Source organism: Fundulus heteroclitus, chromosome 12 (genome assembly GCF_011125445.2).
Source record: "Fundulus heteroclitus isolate FHET01 chromosome 12, MU-UCD_Fhet_4.1, whole genome shotgun sequence".
NCBI lineage: Eukaryota > Metazoa > Chordata > Actinopteri > Cyprinodontiformes > Fundulidae > Fundulus > Fundulus heteroclitus.
In genome coordinates, this window is record NC_046372.1 from 24,730,125 (window position 1) to 24,750,935 (window position 20,811).

Consider the following 20,811-nt stretch of genomic DNA (forward strand, 5'->3'; position numbering starts at 1 on the left):
TCTGAAAGGTTATAATATCATTTAACCCTGATCTTTAGGAAATCTTTCAGTCTCATATTATTGCGTAGGCAGGGATTTATTATGTACATTTATTTAATTTGGTAGAGAAAGTAGGTTATTCCAAAATAAATGTGGGTCCTTAATGCTGCACACCTGCCCTAAATAAATGAGTGATTAACAGGCTTCAGCTTTATGGAGGGTCAAAAGGGACAAACTACATATACTTTATCTACGAAATACATGTGCTTTTAACATGAAATATGTAAATGTACCAGTAAATAATGAAATATACTTTTTAAATTACCGTGTTTTTTCCAACCATAAGGCACACTGTAAATTAACGTATCTGTGTGTGTCCACACAAAAGGTACACTAAATATTCTTACACCTGTTGACTAGCAACTGAGACAGCTCCATGCAGCTGTTAAATTGAACAAACCAAAGCATGAATGTATTAAAGTCAGAGTAATAGCAAACTTGGGAGAAGTAGTCTTGACTTGCTGTGTGAAGCAGCCAATCAAACGTCGGTTTCTCTCCAGGAGCCGCCTTAACCCCGCCCACTCAGTATGATGTTGTGAGGTTAACAGTTTAAATAACCTCAGGATGACACCGTATTAATTATTTCATGGCTTCCGTGCAGCACACTGAAATAAGGTAACTATATGTATATTTAAATGCATTTATTTTGAAAATTAACATTAAATTTTTTTTGTCATTATTTAAAATGTACATTAATTATTGAATGGTACGTTTAATTATTTATTGCATGACAACTTCACATGATGTATACATTTTTAAGGTTTTTTTCTTCCTTTTAACCTCCCGTGTTGATCCTTTGACGTAGATGTGCTTCACTTCTAAAACATAAAGCCCTGAGGGCCTTAAGGACCGGGGTTGATGCCCTGCTGTGAAGGAATATCACAGATTATGTTTAAAAAAATGAAGTAAAATCTATTTTCAGTGCAGCTGTTTGTTCCCTTAGATCGTGCCGCCACCTAGTGGGTTGGGTGGAAAATATTTTTAGACCCCGTCTTTTCACAAAGGTCACTGCTCTGTATTTACAGGTATCTCTTCCTGCTGAAGGTCCATCTCTCCAGAGTTTCAACATGAGCTGCTGGGGTTAGCAAAACCAGCGGGATCCAAAGGGAAGGAGGATTATTTATAGACCAGAGGCAGCAGCACTGCACTGAAAACCTGCTCCTGTTGAGTCTCACAGCGACTCATCCAGCAGGAAGAATGGGCACAAACAACAGGGTGTGGTAGGTTTCAGTTCAATTACAGAACCTGCTTAAAATGAACAACTGTTATTTTGCTTCATGGTTCTGGCAGTGATGGCGAAAAGTTTCAGATTGGTTAGAAACAAGCGTGTAGAACTCATTTCTACATGGGGCCACTTTGGCGTCATGACGTCATTAAAAGGGCCGGTTCCACGTGTATAAATGATACTTTTGATTTCATCGTTTCATTCCAGTCCACATAGAAATGTAACACAAAATGCACAGTAACATAAAAGTAGCACCTTAGGCCCAATTTAAACAGTTTATCTGCAAAAAAGGTTGATATTGGGGTGAGTTACATTTTAAACTCATTATTCTGCATACTGTTTCTCTTTCTGGACATTTCTGGGTTGTTTTAATGTGTTATGGGAAAACTGACATCTAGTGGCAGGATGGTGTTACTACACATTAAAAAAAATCAACATTCGCTACAGGAGGCTCAGTTTTAGCCACTTTATACACTTTAAAATTATATATTGCTCTACTTTATGACATAATATGCCTTTTTTGGCTCTTGAGGGTCAGATAAATGGCTTTATTGGGCCAGATTCGGCCTGCTGGCCTTGACTTTGACGCATGTGAGTTAGAAAGAGAACTTTCTATCAACACTAAATCTGTACGTTTACAAACCTGATTCCCTTCAGTATAAACATATTATGAGAACAGCTGAAGCTATAAAACGATCCGGTTTAACTCATAAACACAATTAGCAGAAATAGCGACATAAAAGAGGAACCGATGCGCTGGAAATAATTGTCCGATTTCATCAAAACAGCGTCACGTTTAGAAAACTGCTGCTCTGAATGTCGCAGCTGAAAGAACAGATTATCAAGAACTTTGGTGTGACCGGGTCAGCTGGAGAGAAGAAGACCGTCTCCTGAGGAGGCGGATACTGACTTGTATTGGCAACAGTGGAGAGCCTGCTCAAAAAATATCGAGGAGAGAATGAAAGTAAGCTGGAAGTGCCAGGATGAGCATCAGAAACGTCTGTGAAGTAATTTTTTACTGGTGGCATCTGCTGATCGTTTAGGACATGGCGAGGAAAAGCCACCAGGAGTCCCGTGAAGCATCCGGATCCAGTACATGCATGGAGCGGCACCCATGAATGATTAAATACCAAAGAGCAACTTCTTCCTGCGATCCAGGACATTAAACTTTATCACAATATTCTGATTTTCTGAGACATTGAATTTCGGGTTTTTAATTGCCTGTAAGCCACAATAATGGAAGTTTAATTCAATTAGATTTTATTTATATATTCATGATACGTGTCATCTCAAAGCACTTTCCAAAGTCAAATTCAATCAGATAATACCGATTGTATAAGATTCTCCAGGTTGGTGAGAAAGTTTCCTCTCTAAGGAAACCCAGCAGGTTGCATCAAGTCTCTCCAAGCAGCATTCACTCCTCCTGAAAGAGCGTAGAGCCACAGTGGACAGTCGTCTGCATTGTTGATGGCTTTGCAGCAATCCCTCATACTGAGCATGCATGAAGCGACAGTGGAGAGGAAAACTCCCCTTTAACAGGGAGGAGAACCTCCAGCAGAACCAGAACCAGGCTCAGTGTGAACGCTCATCTGCCTCCACCCACTGGGGCTTAGAGAAGACAGAGCAGAGACACAGAAAGCTCAGAAGCTCACATTGACCCAGGAGTACTTTCTATGTTAGAGAAGACAGAGCAGAGACACAGAAAGCTCAGAAACTCACATTGACCCAGGAGTACTTTCTATGTTAGATGGTAATAGAGGATGATCTGCCTCCCCTGATGATGTCACAGCTAACAGAACGCCAGACCAGGTGTACCTTCTATGGAGAGAAAAAATTACAGAGAACAAAAAGTTAAAAGTTGAAATAACAACAAATAATGCAAATTGGAGAGCAGTAGGAGAACTCAGCAGAGAGAGAGAAATAGACCCTGATGTCCTCCAGCAGCCTAAGCCTATAGCAGCATAACTATAGAGGTAGCTCAGGGTAACATGAGCCACTCTGACTATAAGCTTTGTCAAAAAGGAAAGTTTTAAGCTTAGTCTTAAAAGTAGACGGGGTGTCTGCCTCACGGACCAAAACTGGGAGTTGGTTCCACAGGAGAGGAGCCTGATAGCTAAAGGATCTGCCTCCCATTCTACTTTTAGAGACTCTAGGAACCACCAGCAGACCTGCAGTCTGAGAGCGAAGTGCTCTGTTAGGAACATACGGGGTAATCAGAGCTCTGATATATGATGGAGCTTGATTATTAAGGGCTTTATACGTTAGAAGAAGAATTTTAAATTCTCCTTCTCATGTATTAATAACATAAAACAGAGGAGAAGTGGCTTAATTTCATTTGAAATAATTTGAAGGTAGCTTCAGGAGATCATTATTGTAGATAATAGTGTAACTTCTGTTTGGATGTTTCTGCTTCTAGCAGCTCTGTGGAGGTCAGCGACTCTGATGAAGAGACTGAGGTGGATGAAGAGATGCTGCTGTCAGACCAGGACTCTGTGAGTTTGCTGCAGGATCTTCCTGCTTTCCCGAGCAGAGCGGCTGCTGAGGTCACGGCTGTCACTAATTCAGATTCAAAAGCTGCAAACACAGAGATTAAAAACACGCTGGAGCTCAATGAGCAGAAAACACAAAAGTCCTGCAAAGGCAAAACGTCTGCTGCAGGCTCTGCTGCCGGCTCTGCTGCACGTCCGTCACGATCAGGTGAGCTGCAGCAACCGTGAAGCTCCATGTTTACCAGGATTACCTCCAAGATTTTAATTTTTTCTGTTTCTTCTTTCTTTTTTTTTAAAGCTAAAATCCCAAGCAACGAGAGAGACCTTCACAAACGAAACACCATGGGAGAGAGCCGTCTTCACAAAGCGTGCCAGAGGAGCGACCTGGCTCAGGTCCGGTTGCTCCTCCAGGCTGGAATCGGCGTCAACGTGGAGGATTACGCAGGTTTGTCACGGCTCAGACGTTCCTGTTTACTCCTCCATCTGCCACGCTTGAAGCCTTCCTCCCTCCTCCGTCTGTCTGGGAATCTGGACGTGATCCTGGTCAGGCTGGACCGCGCTGCACGAGGCCTGCGCTGCCGGAGACGAGTCCGTGGTGGAGGAGCTGCTGAGGGCCGGAGCGCATGTCAACGCCAGGAGCTGCGATGGCGTGACGCCGCTGCATGACGCCGTTCATGCCGGACACCATGAGGTGACGGAGAACCTCTGGGGGACTTTTGGGATTATAATGCAGAGGGAGCCTAAAACAAAAACACTATTTGAACACAGAAAGCGGCATAAAGTGTAATATTTTATTGATGAGGCGCTTCATGCTCAGGTTAACGTGCAACGAGGTGAGTTTTCATTTTCTGCTCACTTCAGATTGAGATCAAAGCGACTGGCAACTCATAAGGGTGAAAATACGTTTATTTTATTTTAGTGCTGTCAGTTAAACGCGTTATTAACGGCGTTAACGTAAACCCATTTTAACGCCGACAATTGTTTTGTCGCCGTTAATCACGCGTCAAAACACACACACCGTTCCCTAATGTTTTTTTCCCCCGCCGCGCTTTCCGGACTGTGTTTCTTTTACCCTCGGCGCTTTCTGTAGTTTCAAGAGTGCTAGAAAACTGTAGCAAAACAGACCCGCAAAGTTTCTTTTACCCTCGGACACATGCGACTTTGGGCTTCTTTTTTCTAAATGCGCTTCTAAATTTCATGAGTCACAGGTTGCGTTTTTTTTGGGCAGGTTTCTGAAAGTGAAATCGCTTATTTGGGCTCTAAAATAAGTGACGAAATAGGGGTTATTATGAAACCTGCCTGCACTACATTTGAGTGTATCCAGCTGAAATATCCCTCCGCCATAGGAGCCGACGGTAGTAAAGGCAGACAGAGCAACTCTGCACGTATTTTCTGCAGTTTATGGTGCAATAACCGGTGATAACTGCTGAAAGTAGATTACTTGGTGCAGAATACCATGTCTATCTTTGTTTAAGAGGCAAAAAAAATATATCGGCATGAAAACAGGTATTTATTTACACATTTGTTTACACACTGTGTAAACATCAGGGCGTCATGATTAGTCATTTAGCCATTATAGTCCAGAGTTTAACATTTGGCACCAGGATGTTTTCATTCCAATTCTGAAAAGTGCTTGAAAAATAACAAAATAAAAATATTTTTTGTACAAGCATGTATTTTATTAGTGTCATTTATTGCAAAATTGCATATTAAAATGCCCAAACAGGCTATTACACTTTCAGAAATAAAAGAATAAAATATGCGATTACTTTGCGATTAATCTCGAGTTAACTATCGACATTATGCGATTAATCGCGATTAAAATTTTTAATCGTTTGACAGCACTATTTTATTTAGTTTATTTGGTTTTTAATGTGAAGCAAAGTTAAAATAACTTCTTTCTGTTTAAATCTCTCAATATTTAAAGTTATTTACAGTCATAAAGGCACCACAGAGTCACAGTCTTCAGCTCAAGGTACCGCAAGTTTAGCTTGAAATTGAAAGGAAGGCAAACCATACAAGATTATTAAAAGGTCTTATAAGTAAAATTCAGAAAATTGTTGCTAATTCGCATATTTGTTCATACTTTTGTGATCCAGGCTGTAGGAATAAGAAGGTCTTGCCAAGATAAATAAGTCATTAAAAACAGTACCGTACTTTTTTTTTACTATAAATATATGTTGCACCGGACGACACACATTTATTTGGACATTTATTTCACACAATCCAAGACTAAAAACTGGTATTTAATCTGGTAAGCCGATTTATTAAATCACAGCTGTATCCACAACCGGCTGAATAACATGGAACAAACGTGGGAGGATGAATTGAGTAAATTAGTAGAAACCAGCAGGTTTTATCCAGCGCCTCGGTCTGTTTCCTTAGAGCTGCACTTTGCTCTGCTGCGTGAATACAGACTGAAACAGAGAAACTACATTTAAAAATGTTCAGTCTTTGTTGTCTATAACATAATGTTTCAATTAATTTGTTGGTGGAACAGAAGCAGGATAGTTTTCAAAAGCCTAGAGCGCCCTCTTGTGGCTGTTAGACGGTAATATTTACTCTTTGGTTCATGTTGGTCAATATGAATTACCATTTAAATTTGATATACATGTCACACCTGAATATAATTCACAGGATCGGCCAAATTATGAACAAAAAGTGCGACTTACAGTTCGGAAAATGCGATAAATGTGTTTGGAAATTCAAATGACCTTTATGCAATGATTGGTGAATTTTAATCCATTGCTTGAATCCCCGCTACATAAAACAAGAAGACGGCTACCAGAGTTACACAAAGTGAACGAGGTGAACAAGTGATTGATGCTGCGTGTGAATGAAATTCAGGGAATTATTTTAGTGCAGCAGTTTCAGAGACATAGACAACTTTAAAAATCAAATTTTCAGCATATTTATGTGTGAGACGATGCTGAGGGAAGTAGGGACAGATCATAGCAGCTCTCGCTGCAAAAGTAATCAGAACAAAGGGCCGATTAGAATAAAAAATGCGTCGTGTAAACAAGTTAATATGATGATCAGATTAAGCTCCATCAGAATTAAATTGTATTCCGAATGAGACGGATGTTTTATGGCGATTGATAATCCAATCAGCATGCATATAAACGCTTGTCAGGCTGAGGTTATTTGACGTAAACGTGACGTATTTCCTCGTTGATGAGCGGCAGAAATACGCCCGATGCAACATTTCTGTTCGAGAAAATAAAAGAGTTTAAAATTGTTGCTTTACTCAGTAACGTTTCAGCTGTAATTACAACATCGTGCAAGTCCAGCTTGGACGATGGGAAGACAAACAAACTTGAAATATACTGGTTTGTTTGCTATATCTGGTTGTTCAGCAAAGACAGAAGTTCTTCTTCTGTGTTTTTTTTTTTCTTTTGTAGGGGAATTTGATAACTGCGCATGTCAGATTGTTTCTATTCTGAATAAAACCAGATGCATAAACTCGCACATTATGATCCGATTAACTGATTGTGTGCCCATATGAACGGTACAATCCGATTATTTAATCTCAACACATTTTAATCCTGACATTTTATACATGTAAACGTAGCTACTGTGATCTGAGCTAGATGGCGCCACACACAGTTTAATGCAGGGGTGTCAAACTCATTTTGGTTGAGGGGCCGCATTCAGCTTAATCTGATCTCAAGAGCGTCACACGAGTAAAATCATTACAAGATTAAATAGAACTAATAAAAGTGGACTTGTTGATTTTTATATTAAATTAATTTCACTTTTACACAATATATTATGAATAACCTCAGCGTTTTTAAGAAAAGTATGTGCAATTTCAACAATATGTTTACTCAGTTAAACATTTACTGCAGTGCATTATGCATAAGAACTGATCACAGTGATTATACAATGTTGAAAAACATTTATTCACATTTTTTGGAACTTAAAAACACTGTCCTGCATGACAAAACACATCAAACACATAAAAATTAAGAAATGATTTAAAATCAATTTTCCACATCTGAAGCTCAGTGCTACCATCTGCTGATTAAAACACAGCGCCCCTCGTGGACAATATAGGAACTGCAGATTTTCAATTAAACGAAGTACGTGTTTTTTTTCAATAATTGTTTTATCATTCTCTTCCTTTTATCTCCTCTTTCTTTCACCTTTTCTTTTTTACTTCTTGTTCTTCCTTTTTTTTTTTTTTTTGAATAATGATAATGCATTTAGCCACCGGGCCGCAAGTTTGACACCCCTGGTTTAAACCATATATTTCTCCTTCAGCACCAGATGCACGGTTCTGTACCTGAACGATGTTTGACATGTTTATCTGTCGTGCAGGTCGTGAAGCTTCTCCTTAAATATGGATCAAACCCCACCGATCCGAATGTGGGCGGACTCAGTGCATTAGCGATGGCCCAGGACTCCAGCATGAGAGAGCTGCTGTTGACTTTCCACGCGTCGTCTGAACAGCAGCGGCACGGAGAACCAGGTGAGCAACTGCAGAAGAAGATTTATTGGAAACATTTGGTGAAGGTTTTAAAAAAAAATCACACATGCCTTCGTTCTTTTAGAAGGATGTGAGGGTGGCGCCGTTTCAGGTCCCGCGTCTTCAACACCTCACGGTCGATTGCAGAGTCACAGTCACAGCTTTGCTCCCACGACAGACTTTAATCCAGGAGGATCGGCTCAGCTGAGACAGGACGGCGTCACAAACGATGTGAGACCTCCGCAACTAAGACACACCCACATTATTTAGTTTCATAATCATCATCTTGAGATTAGAGAAGCTCAGTTCTGTGAAAACCTTTCTGCTCCCCCGACAGATTATTCCAAACACTTAAAGTGTGTAAGATTTACCCCCAAATTACAGACAACCTCTCTATTAAAGGTATACAGCCACAGGTGCTTGGATCCAGGTACTTACAGACTTACAGCTGTCATTTTATAGATATTAGTATTAGTTAATACTGCATATTCAGAATCAGACTTACTTTAATGATCCCAGGGGGAAATTATTTTTTGTTACATGCTCCAGAATACACACATTGTTATATATATATATATATATATATATATATATATATATATATATATATATATATATATATATATATATATATATATATATTTACAACATTCCACATAAGGTAGTACCATATCACAATAGTCACCATCACTTCACCTTGGGAATCCCAGTGAAGTGATGGTGACTTGTGCAAAGAACAGTACAGAGAATGCATTAAAGTCAGTTACGGGGGGTGGGGGGGGGGGGGGGGGGGGTGTTAGGATAACTGAGGGAGGCGTTGTAAAGATTGAGCGCCACAGGCAGGAATGATTTCCTGTGGCGCTCAGTGGTGCATCTGGGTGAGAGAAGCCTTCTGCTGAAGGAGCTCATCTGCTGGGTCAGTGTGTTTCATGGAGAGGGTGAGAGACATTGTTTAAGATGGACTGAAGCCTAGACAGAATCCTCCTCTCTGCCACAGTTGTCAGAGTATCCAGCTCCTCCCCCACAACATCCCCCGCCCTCCTGATCAGTTTGTTCAGTGTGTTGTTGTCGGCAGCCCACTGCCCCAGCATGTGACAGCAAAGAAGAGTGTGCCGGCAACAACAGACTCATAAAACATCCTCAGCATCATCCCACAGATGTTAAAAGACCTCAGCCTCCTCAGGAAAAAGAGTCGGCTTTGACCCTTTTTGTAGACCGCCTCGGTGTTTCTAGTCCAGTCCAGCTTATTGTTAAAGTACACTCCCAGGTACTTATACTCCTCCACAGTGTCTACAGCAGGGATGGGCAACTGGCGGCCCGGGGGCCGCACACGGCCCTCGTCATCACTCAGTGCGGCCCGCGAATAGATCAATAATAATTTAATAATGATTAAAAAAAAATGTAATTATACTTTTGACCGATAGGGGGCCGTACCCAAACAATAGCGGGCATGGGCCGCTTTGCAACAGCGAGGAAGAAAGTCAAGAGCCCTGGCCACTAGCAGTGGAATAAAGGGAAAACTTGACGAGAAAGTCACATTTTTCAGACAAAATGGGAACAAGTACGGACGTTGGGAAGTTTTTTTTTTGGTCTCTTGTCATACACACACAACATAAACCGTGAGAGCCGACGTGAGTTTTGAAACTGCAAAGCTTTGTCTTAAGCAGAAGATCAAACGTGCAGCACCGCGTTCACAGACCAGTGTGATGCATTCGTGAGCGTCAGAAAGCTATGGTGCATTCAGGAGCATGGGACATTAGATTTTTTAGAATAAAAAGCTAACAGATGTGCATAATCAAAAAGTAACAGAAATACAATTATAGAGCATTCAGTATTGTAAGAAAGCCCACACAGTTTCTGGATAGACACATTATTGTTTGAGTTAAGTTCTGTTCCGTTTTATGCCTCTTTCCTTGTAAATTTGAAATGTCCCATGCTCCTGAATGCATTGATATGGAGGAGTTTAAATTCCTTTTTTGCAATTTTTTTTAAAGCAAACGGTTTGTCTTTTGCTTAAGGACATATTAAAATGCATTTATATGCAGAAAATAGTTATATGTTGGTGCAGTAAACATACAGATATAAATTCATCTAAAATTTGTTCTTATTTAGAATAATTTGTAGCGTCTTTCATATCCAATTATTTGAAGTTCGTGGTCAGTTGGCCCTCCAATGGTCGTGCTGAAAAAAATGTGGCCCTCTTTAACATGGTAGTTGCCCATCCCTGGTCTACAGGGACCCCCTGGATAGAAACAGGGGTCACAGGTGTTTTTGTTCTCCTCAGATCCACTATTAGCTCCTTAGTCTTTGTGACGTTGAGCTGCAGATGGTTCAGCTCACTCCAAGTGTCAAAGTTGCCCACCAATGACCTATATTCACTCTCATCACTCCCTTCAATGCAGCCAACTATTGCTGAGTCACTACAGACACTTGGAGTATAACCAGCTGAAAGTAGATTATGTGGTGCAGATCATCATTTGGAGCAGAGATTGGTTCTGAAGATGAGTTTTTCCACGCTGATAACACTGCAGAAACCCAACCCATAAACTATACTGTAATGCTTATTAATTTGTTGTTTTTTTTGTCTCTAAAATGTAAAATTAGTATTACTTTATATGTAAATGCTTAATACCATGTCTATCTTTGTTTAAGAGGCAAAAAATATATAATATATAAATTTCGGCATGAAATATTTATTTATTTACACATTTGTTTACACATTGTGTAAACATCAGGGTGTTATTATTAGTGATTTAGCCGTTATTGGCCAGAGTTTAACATTTTATGGGACCAGGATGTTTTCATTCCAATTCTGAAAATAAAAAATGAAAATATTTTTGTAGAATCATGTTTTTTACTAGTGTTATTTAAGATAAGATAAGATAAGCTTTATTGATCTCACAATGGAGAAATTCACTTGTCCCATCGGCTCAATAGTAAAAAGTCAGAAGAAGGTGCCAAAGTAGGTAAGTAGAATCAGTTAGATACAGTTATACAGCTATATACAATTCTATACACTTCTATGTATAAATAGGTTATTGCACATATGTTATTATACACTTTATACAGGATTATTGCACGGGTTATAGCACCTTGTTTGAATATCTTATTGCACATAAGTTATTACAGTTATTGTTGCAGCTATGGTGCATGGTTGCAGTAATTACTATAATGGTTACAGTTATAAAGCAGCGAAGTATGATCAGGTAGCAGCAGGAATAAATGACCTTTATGTTGACAATATACCACAGCACATTATTGCACATAGTTACTGCAAAAACACTTATTACAGTAATTGTAACAGTTATACAGATATACGTATAATCCAGAGATTGAATTCACATGAGTTGCACATTATTGTACGTTAGTTATTGCACGTTACTTATTACGGTTAAGGTTACTGTTATATTGCAGCGTTATATAATCTGGTAGCAGTAGGAATGAATGACCTGCAGTAGCCCTCCTTCTTACAGACAGGATGTCTGAGTCTGAGTCTATTTTTTGCAAAATTGCATATAAAAATGCCCAAATAGGCAGAAACAAAAAATATAAAATATGCGATTAATTTGCGATTAAAAATTGTAATCGTTTGACAGCACTAATTCCTAACTGTCGGCGGACTAAATAAGGTCCCTCCAGGTTTATTTAGTCTCATTTCTCTGTTTGATTTCGTCCAGTCTCTTGCAGCTCAGAGTTGCTCTGTGGCCGTCTCGGCGGTTCTGGAGGCTGTTGGGAGGAAACAAGCAGAAATTTCAGCCTGGCCCCTCACAGATCTCCAGGATGTAGGTGAGATCCGATTGTGTAGAGACGCTTTATTCAGCGTTCAGGCTATTACGGCCACCGGCTGTTTATTATTCCACATTAATCGTCGCCAGTATTTACTCTCTAGTCAGTTTTAACTGCAGCTGTCCTGTTTTTTTCAGGGAGATACAAAGCAGCTGTTCTGCAGACCCAAAACCTGCTGACTGACGCGCTCGCCCAGCAGCGTTTAGAGACGAACCGTCTTACCCAGAAATTCAGGTCAGCGTCGATGGAAGTCAAAGCTTTTTCAGACAAACGCTGCTGCAGGTTTTTTTTTTTTGTTTTGTTTAGGATCGTCCTGGTTTGTGATCCAGAGCCAGCCCGGCTGTACTGTTCTAGTAAACGCTCATTATGCTGCTTCTGTCTCCGGTGTTGTTTCCTCTCTCCTGTACGTCGCTCTGCATGCAGACAGTAAAGGTGCACAATGTTAGAAAGAAGGTGCCGTCTTTTTTGGACTATAAATCACTAATATAAGTTGCATCAGTCTAAAAAAGTGTCATAAAGAAGAAAAAAACATATATTAGTCACAACGCGCTATACGCATTTATTTAGACATTTATTGCACAAAATCCAAGACTAACAAATGACATTTAATCTGGTAAGGCCACTTATTAAATCACACAGCTGCATGCACAACCGTCAGAATAACATGAAACATACCTGGAAGAATGAATGGAATAAATTAGCACAACAAGCCAGAAACGCCAACCAGGAAAGTTCTGGTCAGAGCATTTCGGTCTAATTACGCTGAAATTAGACCGTGAGCGTAACGGTGCTAGTTCTAAAAAATACGGTAATTGTTCTGTGCTCAGCTTCGCTGTTCTTGAAGCATAACGGTGCGTTTCTTTTTCCTCTGCGGTCGGAACTCACGAGTCGCAGATTTCGTCATTTTCTGCCTTTTTGCGTTCCAGTTTCCTTCCGTCGGACGGTAGGAAAAACATGGACATGGCTCTCACTGTTGTTAAAACAATAACGATGATGATGATAACGCTGTTCCAGGCGGTATTTTGTGCAAATAAACAGCTGAAACGTCCCGTCTGATGACCGCTGAAAGGCAGCACCTGTACTAAATGTTACATAAATAATAGAGAGCTGCTACATACAGGTTTTACTCGAGCAGCCATCGTGAAGTCGGTTACCATCCTGTTGCACCGACTTCCCGACTCTTAAAGGCATACTATGCAACATTATTCAGTTAATTAATGTGTTCCATACCGTTTTGGATGATTAAATGAGTCATTTCAGGTGGAACTAAGGTTTTCTCGGCCGCCCTGGTGGTCTGTGGGGGAAATACCGTATTTGCAATTGCAAGAGCTCACGGCCCGCACCCACAGAAGTCTTGCTTTACGGCGAGAACTCCATGTGTTTTTGCCCTGCCATTCACTATATGCACGCGCAAAAGCAACAACAAAGAACCGCGTGTTAACGTCAAATAAACATGCAAGCATATCGAGTTTTATTATATATATTTTTTTTATTTATTTATTTATTTATTTTTTGAATGTTGGTGAGGCGGGAAACCCTGATGTTCATACTTTCACTGTGTTAGTCATTGTTTGTACTGCCGTTTTTTCCACTTTTCGTTGCGTTCGCCTGTCTGCTAAGCTCAAAACAACCGCGCCTGGCTTGATGGAGAATCCAGAACAGCTGAGCATCTTTACGACAGTGCACTTTTACTTTCACCCTCTGGGGGGAGCCTCGCTGGAAAATCAACCCCGGTTGCATAGTATACCTTTAAAGCCGTTCCAGTTAAATTTTCCGACCCGGAGGTTCAGAATCCCTTCTACCGAGGACAAATGGAACGCACCATAAGTCTGTAAAATAACACTGTTAGCTTTTTTTTTTTTTTACATTTTGAAGCACACGTGTCAGTGAAGAGGTTGTTTTTTACTTGTAAGCCTGAGATGGAGACGTAATTTCTGCCAACACTCCTAGGCAGCTGGTATGGAAAGCTTGTGATGCTGAAGTTTCTCCTTTTTTGTTGGGTTTTTGGTCCAGTGTACAATGTAATGTAATGCAATGAAATCTTTCCTTATCATCTCAGATGGCATCGTTCTTCCAAAGATTGATTAATTAACCCTAATTCATCTCAGATCAACGTTTTAATGTTCTCTTTCCCTTTAGATGCACACATGTTGCTCTTCTACCTGCACTTTCATTCTTCTTAACAAGCAGCTTTGTTACTTTTTAACTCCAGCGTTGTGTCCGACAACCTTCGCCAACGAGTTCTGAAAAGTCAGCTCCTCTCCTTGGCTTCAAGTCAGAGACGTTTGGTGAAACTCCTCCAGAGCCAAACGGAGTTGGAAGGCGTTTACGTCACGGCGAAGGCTAACATTTCATCTCATCGGGGGAGCATTGCCGCGCCGTTTAACCTAAAGGAATCCATCGTTACGAGCCGCTGCTCTGCTGAGGCCCAGCCTGCAGGAACACCCGGCTGTCACCAAGACGCTGTCCGGGGCCAACGCCGCAGACCGGCTCCACGGATCAGTCGGCTACAGCCAAAGGAGAAGAGCGGCAGGGCCCAAAAGGCTCCACAACCCAGAGCAGCTTCCCAGCTTTGCTCCAAGAAGAAAGGAAAGAAGGCGGTGAAACAGAGCCAGGCTAAAGATGGCAGCACAGGCCTCCGTCAGCTCGTCCAGAGGGGAGTGTTGCCCCAGGGCAGCGCTCTGCATCTGACGCTAAAGGTCAGACACAGCTCACCTCTTATGAGCCGTCAGCTTACCGGAAATTATATGAAACAAATATTCCTGTTGCCTTTTTAACGCAGTAAGTAAAATAATTGATTCAATAAATGAATCACATCTTGGTTTCTGTTGCAGGGTAAGCATCATGAGGCTCTTGTCCGGTCAGATGGCTTCGTAATAAGCAACGGAAAGTCCTATCGGGCCCCAGAAGGCTGGCTGCAGTCGATCTTTGGCAACAATATTCCTGTCAGCTCTACTTATGCACGGGATAAGGTTAGTCTGAAGCTTGTCCCCGCTTAAGCTTTGGGTTTAGCTGTATGAAAAGTAGTCCTGATCCCGGAGGCTCTTGAGTTTTTCGTGCATATATGGAGAGAATTTAAGTGAATTTTTAAAAATCCTCTCTTTTGAGTTCAGACATTTAGATTAGCCTTTGTTTAAAAAAATCAAACAACTGGACATATATTCTGAAGCTGAAGACGATTCGCTTGCCAACCGGGAAGCGATGAGGCTGATGGTGCCAGTTAGGCAGGGATGAGGCAGAAGACGCAGCTAGGGTCGGCGATTTTTCCGAAGGTTTCCCCAAGTTTGTTTTTGAATAACAGTAAGACCGTCTTACCTCGCTCTTCTACTCTTCAGGGAGATCGCGTGAAAAAAATCTCCTTATTTGTTATTTCTTTCTACTGAGGTTTTCCTCTTCTTCTCATAAACATGAACACAGTTCGCTTATTGTGACTCCCAGCCATGTTCAAAGTCTACGGTGAGACCAGCGGAGCTACAATGAACGGCTAACCTTGAAGCTAACCGCTAAGCTAAACCCTAAGCTAATAGCTGCTAATCCACCCGCTAAGCTAGCTGGATACATAAACACTAGAAGTGCGCAGCCAGCAAGCGGAAATTAACAAGGAAAGAGCACACTGGCGTTACGTGAGCATGTCAGAATGATTGACATGTGTAACAACCAATAGAAGAGGTGATAAACCCAGAACTTGAGGGACAGAGGGGGGGGGGAGGACCAAAACTCTGACCAATCCCTGCCCTGTGGACCGAACGGTTTTTACAGTCCTGCAGGTCCCACAGAGAACGATTTTTTTAACCTCATTTTTCTGGATACATAATGTATGGAAGGACCAGTTCATCCAGTATAACAAAAAGTGTTTCTTAACAGGATTACCAACTATAGCTTTAACTGTTTATGGATGCTTCATAACCTGCGGAGAATCTAATGAGTTTGGTCTCTGATTTTGTTAAACTCAGAATCTCTGCCTGAGGGTTGGTTTGTTTTGGCTCGGGGGGCTCTCCTACGTCGGGACAGCGGCAAGACCGAGTAAATGCCTCTTGTTGCAATGAATTTATTAACTTCATCCCGATTCACTGAATTTCGGTGTATCATGAAATCCCGGCGACAGGTCCTCCAAAACGGGAGGCTGTCCCCAGAAAGGAAGAATATGTAATGCGCCTTATAATCCGGTTCGCCTTATCGTCTGCAAAATACAGTGATTTATTTATTCTTAAAACTTTTTTTTAATTTCAAAGATATTTCCAAATAAAATGTATTTACCCCCTTCTTGCAGAGGTTTTGTTTTATTATGTGTCTTTTGATGGAAGTTTGTTGCATTCGATTTTATTCAGTGGTATACCACAGCACCTGTATTTATAACGCACTTTATGATAACCAAGGTCAACAAAACGCTGTTCTATACAACTGAAAATAACAATAAAATTAAAATAGATAGACAAAGAAAACACAGACAAGCTAAAAATAGAGAAATAAGATAACTCTTTAAATAGCTAAAAGAAAATAGAATCAGGTTCTCAGGATACCCATAAAGCTTGGACTTTAGGAGCAATAAGGAGCTGCTGGTCGGCAGACCTGAGGGAGCGGCCAGGTGTAAGAGAGCGCAGCGGATCCTGAAACCTACAGGCAACCAATGAGAAGAAGTCAGAATGGGCTTAATGTGCTCAGAGTTTCTTGTTCCAGTTGAAAGTCGAGCTGCAGCATTTTGCACACCCTGCAGGTGCCTGATGGATGCATCGCTAACCCCCAGATAGTTACAGTAATCCAGCCGAGATGTAGCAAATAGATGAATTGCTGTTTCAGAAAGCCGCCTCGATATAAGTGGGATCACAGTAAAAGCTGCTGAAGACACTTCTTTTTTTTGTTATTAGTGTATTTGTTCAGTTATTCCCTACATTTACACTAAAATAGATGGAAGTAGGTGGCTGTAACGCGACAAAACCTCAGGATGTGTGAGATGTTTTACAAGGCGGTGAGCGGGACAGCAAGGCTTTTTATTTTCTGTATGTACTCGCCAGGTGAGATGTTGTTTCCTCTCACGCAGGTGACTTTCAGGGACAAGCCTTTGTCCTACTACTTCCTAAACTTAGAGGCCAAACCAAATCCCTCTGAGATCGACTTTCGGGACGACGTCGGACACGAGAAGGATGGCTCTACTCAACGGGAGCCGAGTCCAGGTGTGTCTGAGCAGCAGCTGCTTCCAGGTGAAAACTCCCTGTTTCCATTGCATCTGAGGAACTGGAAGAGACAAGATTAAGGAATGACATCTGTGCTTTCTTTAAGGCAGGCATGTACTGATTCTGAGCAAGATCTGCCCCACCAGCACTGCAAAAACGGATCTAAAAATAAGTAAAATGTTGTTAAAATGTGTGTTTTGTCCTTGATTTGAGCAGGTAAATAAGATTATCTGTCAATGGAATGAGTATTTTGACCCCTAAAATAAGATAATTAGACATCCTGCACTTGAAATAAGATGATGGAGATGAATTGTTCCTATTTTAAGTGCAAAAATCTCATTCCATTGGTAAATCATCTTATTTATCTGCTCAAATCATGGACAAATACACTAACTTTAAGAACATTTTACTTATTTTTAGTTCCGTTTTTGCAGTGCAGGTGGCTGATGCAGATGGAAGATTTTCGTTTTTAATTAGAGCAAAGTTATTACAGAGAAGTTAAAATCCTAAAACGTTAAGTGCAACACAAAGTATTCATCTTTTAATAAACGCACATTTGACTCTTTAATTTCACAGTAACATTCATCCAATGACATTTAATTAGTCAAATGCAGACTTTGGTGCAATAAAATCTGCTCTGAATTAAATTATTAAAATTGGCTGATTACAAAGAACAACCGACCCAAATACTTTTATTATATTATAAGAGTAAAGTTTATTATTGTTAACGAGTCAAATTAAATTATCCAAAATAATTAGCAAACTGGATGACCATCTTTTAATACGACAAATTTAAGTTTGGATCTACAATAATTTACACATTATTTCCTACAAAATAAAAATCTAAAAAATAAATAAAAATGTATTTATTTAAAACAATCATTTTGTAGAACAAGTAAAAAATTAACAATTTCTTTTATTTTTTTTTTTAAAATTGTGTTTATTTGTTTGGCCGCCAAGTTACTTTGACTTGTACCGAAACGTTTGGACACCCCTGGCTTAAGGGCTTTTAATTGCTCAACTCGCCCTCCAAATTCAATGTGTTTTAAGTCAAAAGGTTGAAAAATAAAGTCTATAATTAACTGAAATGATAAAATAGAGGTTATCTCAGTTTTCTTTGTAAAACCGGTCATCATGAGGCTGTTTACAAGGAAGAAGGGTAAAATTTGTAAAATGAGTTTCGGTCTTATTATGAGCCAAATTTACCCAAGTAACTCAAAATAATGGTCATGAAGACGGCCTTTTTAAATAAGATTAAAATAAAATCTTATTCTATTTTAAAATAAGATTTTAAAATAAAATTATCTGGTATTAATGGTTCCAGATAAAGTCCAACTCAGTACCAGCAAGTTTAAACCAGTTTATTTCTACCTGCTGATGCTCTGATAGCAGGTTTGAGTTAACTGCGTGGTAATGGCTTCCTGCCCGGCTTGTTTTCTAGCCTCGTTCTTCATTAACAGTTTTTTCTTTTCGATCCTCTGCAGACGCACAGAGCCCATTTCAGCTGCTGCGGAAAATCCAGACGATCCATCTGGTGAACCCTGAGGAGCTGCTTCCCAACGCCGTGATGGACTACTACTGGGACGAGCTCCTGAAGCAAGACCGCCTGGACTTTAACGACTGGGACCGCGAGCTCTAGTTTGACGTTTGACTGTTTATTTATTTATTTATTTATTTCAGTCTAATAAATTCCCTACCGGTAAGTTTTCTGGTTTCCAGTCTGTTTGGGTTCTGTTTTATTTTACTCTGTGGATTTCAAGTCTGTAGACAAGATCCAGATTATGACTGAAAACGGCTCAAAAACCCTCTGCTGCAAACTAAAATTAACTGGTTATTTTTATTCCGTAGAACATTTTCAGATGTAGAAGAAACGACAGGTTATAAAATAGAAGCGGTATTATAATTTACATACGCAGCAAAACTCATTACCGTATTTGTCGGACTATAAGGCTCACCCGATTATAAGGCTCGTTACATAATCTTCCCAGGCGTGTAATATCACTCCGCCTGTCCTGTAGGGTGACCAGATGCCCCCGATTTCTGGGGACAGCTCCCGTTTTGGATGACCTGTCCCCAGGATTTCATGATACACTGAAATTCAGTGAATCGTCATAAAGTTAATAAGTTTAGCGCAACAAGAGGCATTTACCTGGTCTTGCCGTTTTCCCAGCAAAACCAGGCAGAGATTCTGAGTTTAACAAAATCAGAGACGTCCCCAGTTTTCGTTAGAGAAATCAAATCTGGTCACCTTAAGGAGGAAATACACATTACGGGCGCATTTTTAAAAGCGTAAGTTTACACCCGATGCTGCAAAGTACAAAGCTGCGTGATTCTGCGGAAAAATAATTAAAGAAAGAAAAATTATCAGAAATATATGTGTAAGGTATTAGGTTATCAGTGATGTAGCCTATGGTTTGAGCTCCTAAAAGTCCGTGTTAGCTTGTTAGTTTGTCACAACTACATCATCCATGGCGCTTTACTTTCAACGACTCTTATTTTGGGATACTTCCAGACTCCGGATGTTTTCCCGTTTATTCCCTGCCATAATTTCACACGCGTATATCTAATTTAGGCGTCACATAGCGTTATGCTTCTGTTGTACATTTATTGACTGATTAAAATGAAAGGCTAACCTAAGCGAAGGACGCGCGTCTGCTGTGTTTCCTCCTTAACACCGTTCTCACCTGAGAGGAAGAGCTATTCATCTATCTGGAGGGCAGAGTAGCTGGACTCTGTTTCTAACATAAGGCCAAAATAAACTTAACTTTTATGTTAAATTAACTTACTAGTTTTATTGTTGCTAGCGCGTACTCCAGGCTGCCTTACATGAATGCATTTCTAGTTTAGACATTACAGTCAGGCAGTCTGGTAGACAGCTCAGGGGTCCTCAGGTAGTGACACAGTGTACCGTAATGCTCCTAATATCATTGAGTGGAGCGGCTTCGTTGCTAACCAAAGTCTTATTCACACATTTTAATAGATTTTTGAGCGCACTGTACCACAAAAAATCAGTCAGTAGGTTTTTAAGTGCGCCTTATAGTCCAACAAATACGGTACGTTTGCAGGTTTTCTGTGTAATAAAAAACAAAACGACAGCCTCATCATCCATGAGCTGTGATTGCAGTTTGGATTTTTTGGCTATTTGCCAATGGCATGAGTATTTTTACCCGTAAAATAAAATAATTAGATATCCTGCACTTGAAATAAGATGATGGAGATTAATTGCTCTTATTTTAAGTGCAAACATCTTTTTCTGTTGGCAAATGGTGCTATTTAGCTGCTCAAACCAAGGAAAAATACACAAATTTCAAGAAAATGTATTTACTTTTAGTTCCCTTATGCAGTGTAGTGGTTTTTCTGGTTTACCTAGTTAGGTAAAACTAAAACTAGGTTGGTGTGCCAGCCTGTCTACACCAACTGACCGTAATACAATCTTAAGGGCAGATAGTTTCCACCCCCCTTTGGTTGTTAGAGAACATTGCCTTCGGTCAGATTTAGGGACTCTGAATCCTTGTAGATCCGAAGCTCCTTTGACTCAAAAAGATGATCATCGGGTTTGCAAATTATTTTGGGCTTAATTGAAAAAAACAAACTAAAGACAAAAAAAGGACTATTTCTGGTCGAGCAATACGA

The 20,811-nt window shown here is 40.3% G+C and overlaps 1 protein-coding gene across 1 annotated transcript; it reads left to right on the plus strand.

Annotated features, from left to right (window-relative positions):
* The first annotated feature begins 3,934 nt into the window (after positions 1-3,934).
* Positions 3,935-18,869, plus strand: LOC118564924. Its single transcript, XM_036144335.1, has 11 exons — positions 3,935-3,961; positions 4,052-4,198; positions 4,302-4,444; positions 8,074-8,224; positions 8,307-8,452; positions 11,899-12,007; positions 12,145-12,241; positions 14,220-14,706; positions 14,842-14,979; positions 17,046-17,178; positions 18,663-18,869. Exons 2-11 carry the CDS (start codon positions 4,096-4,098, stop codon positions 18,815-18,817), a joined length of 1,662 nt encoding a protein of 553 aa, XP_036000228.1. The 5' UTR covers positions 3,935-3,961; positions 4,052-4,095; the 3' UTR covers positions 18,818-18,869.
* Positions 18,870-20,811: the final 1,942 nt, after the last annotated feature.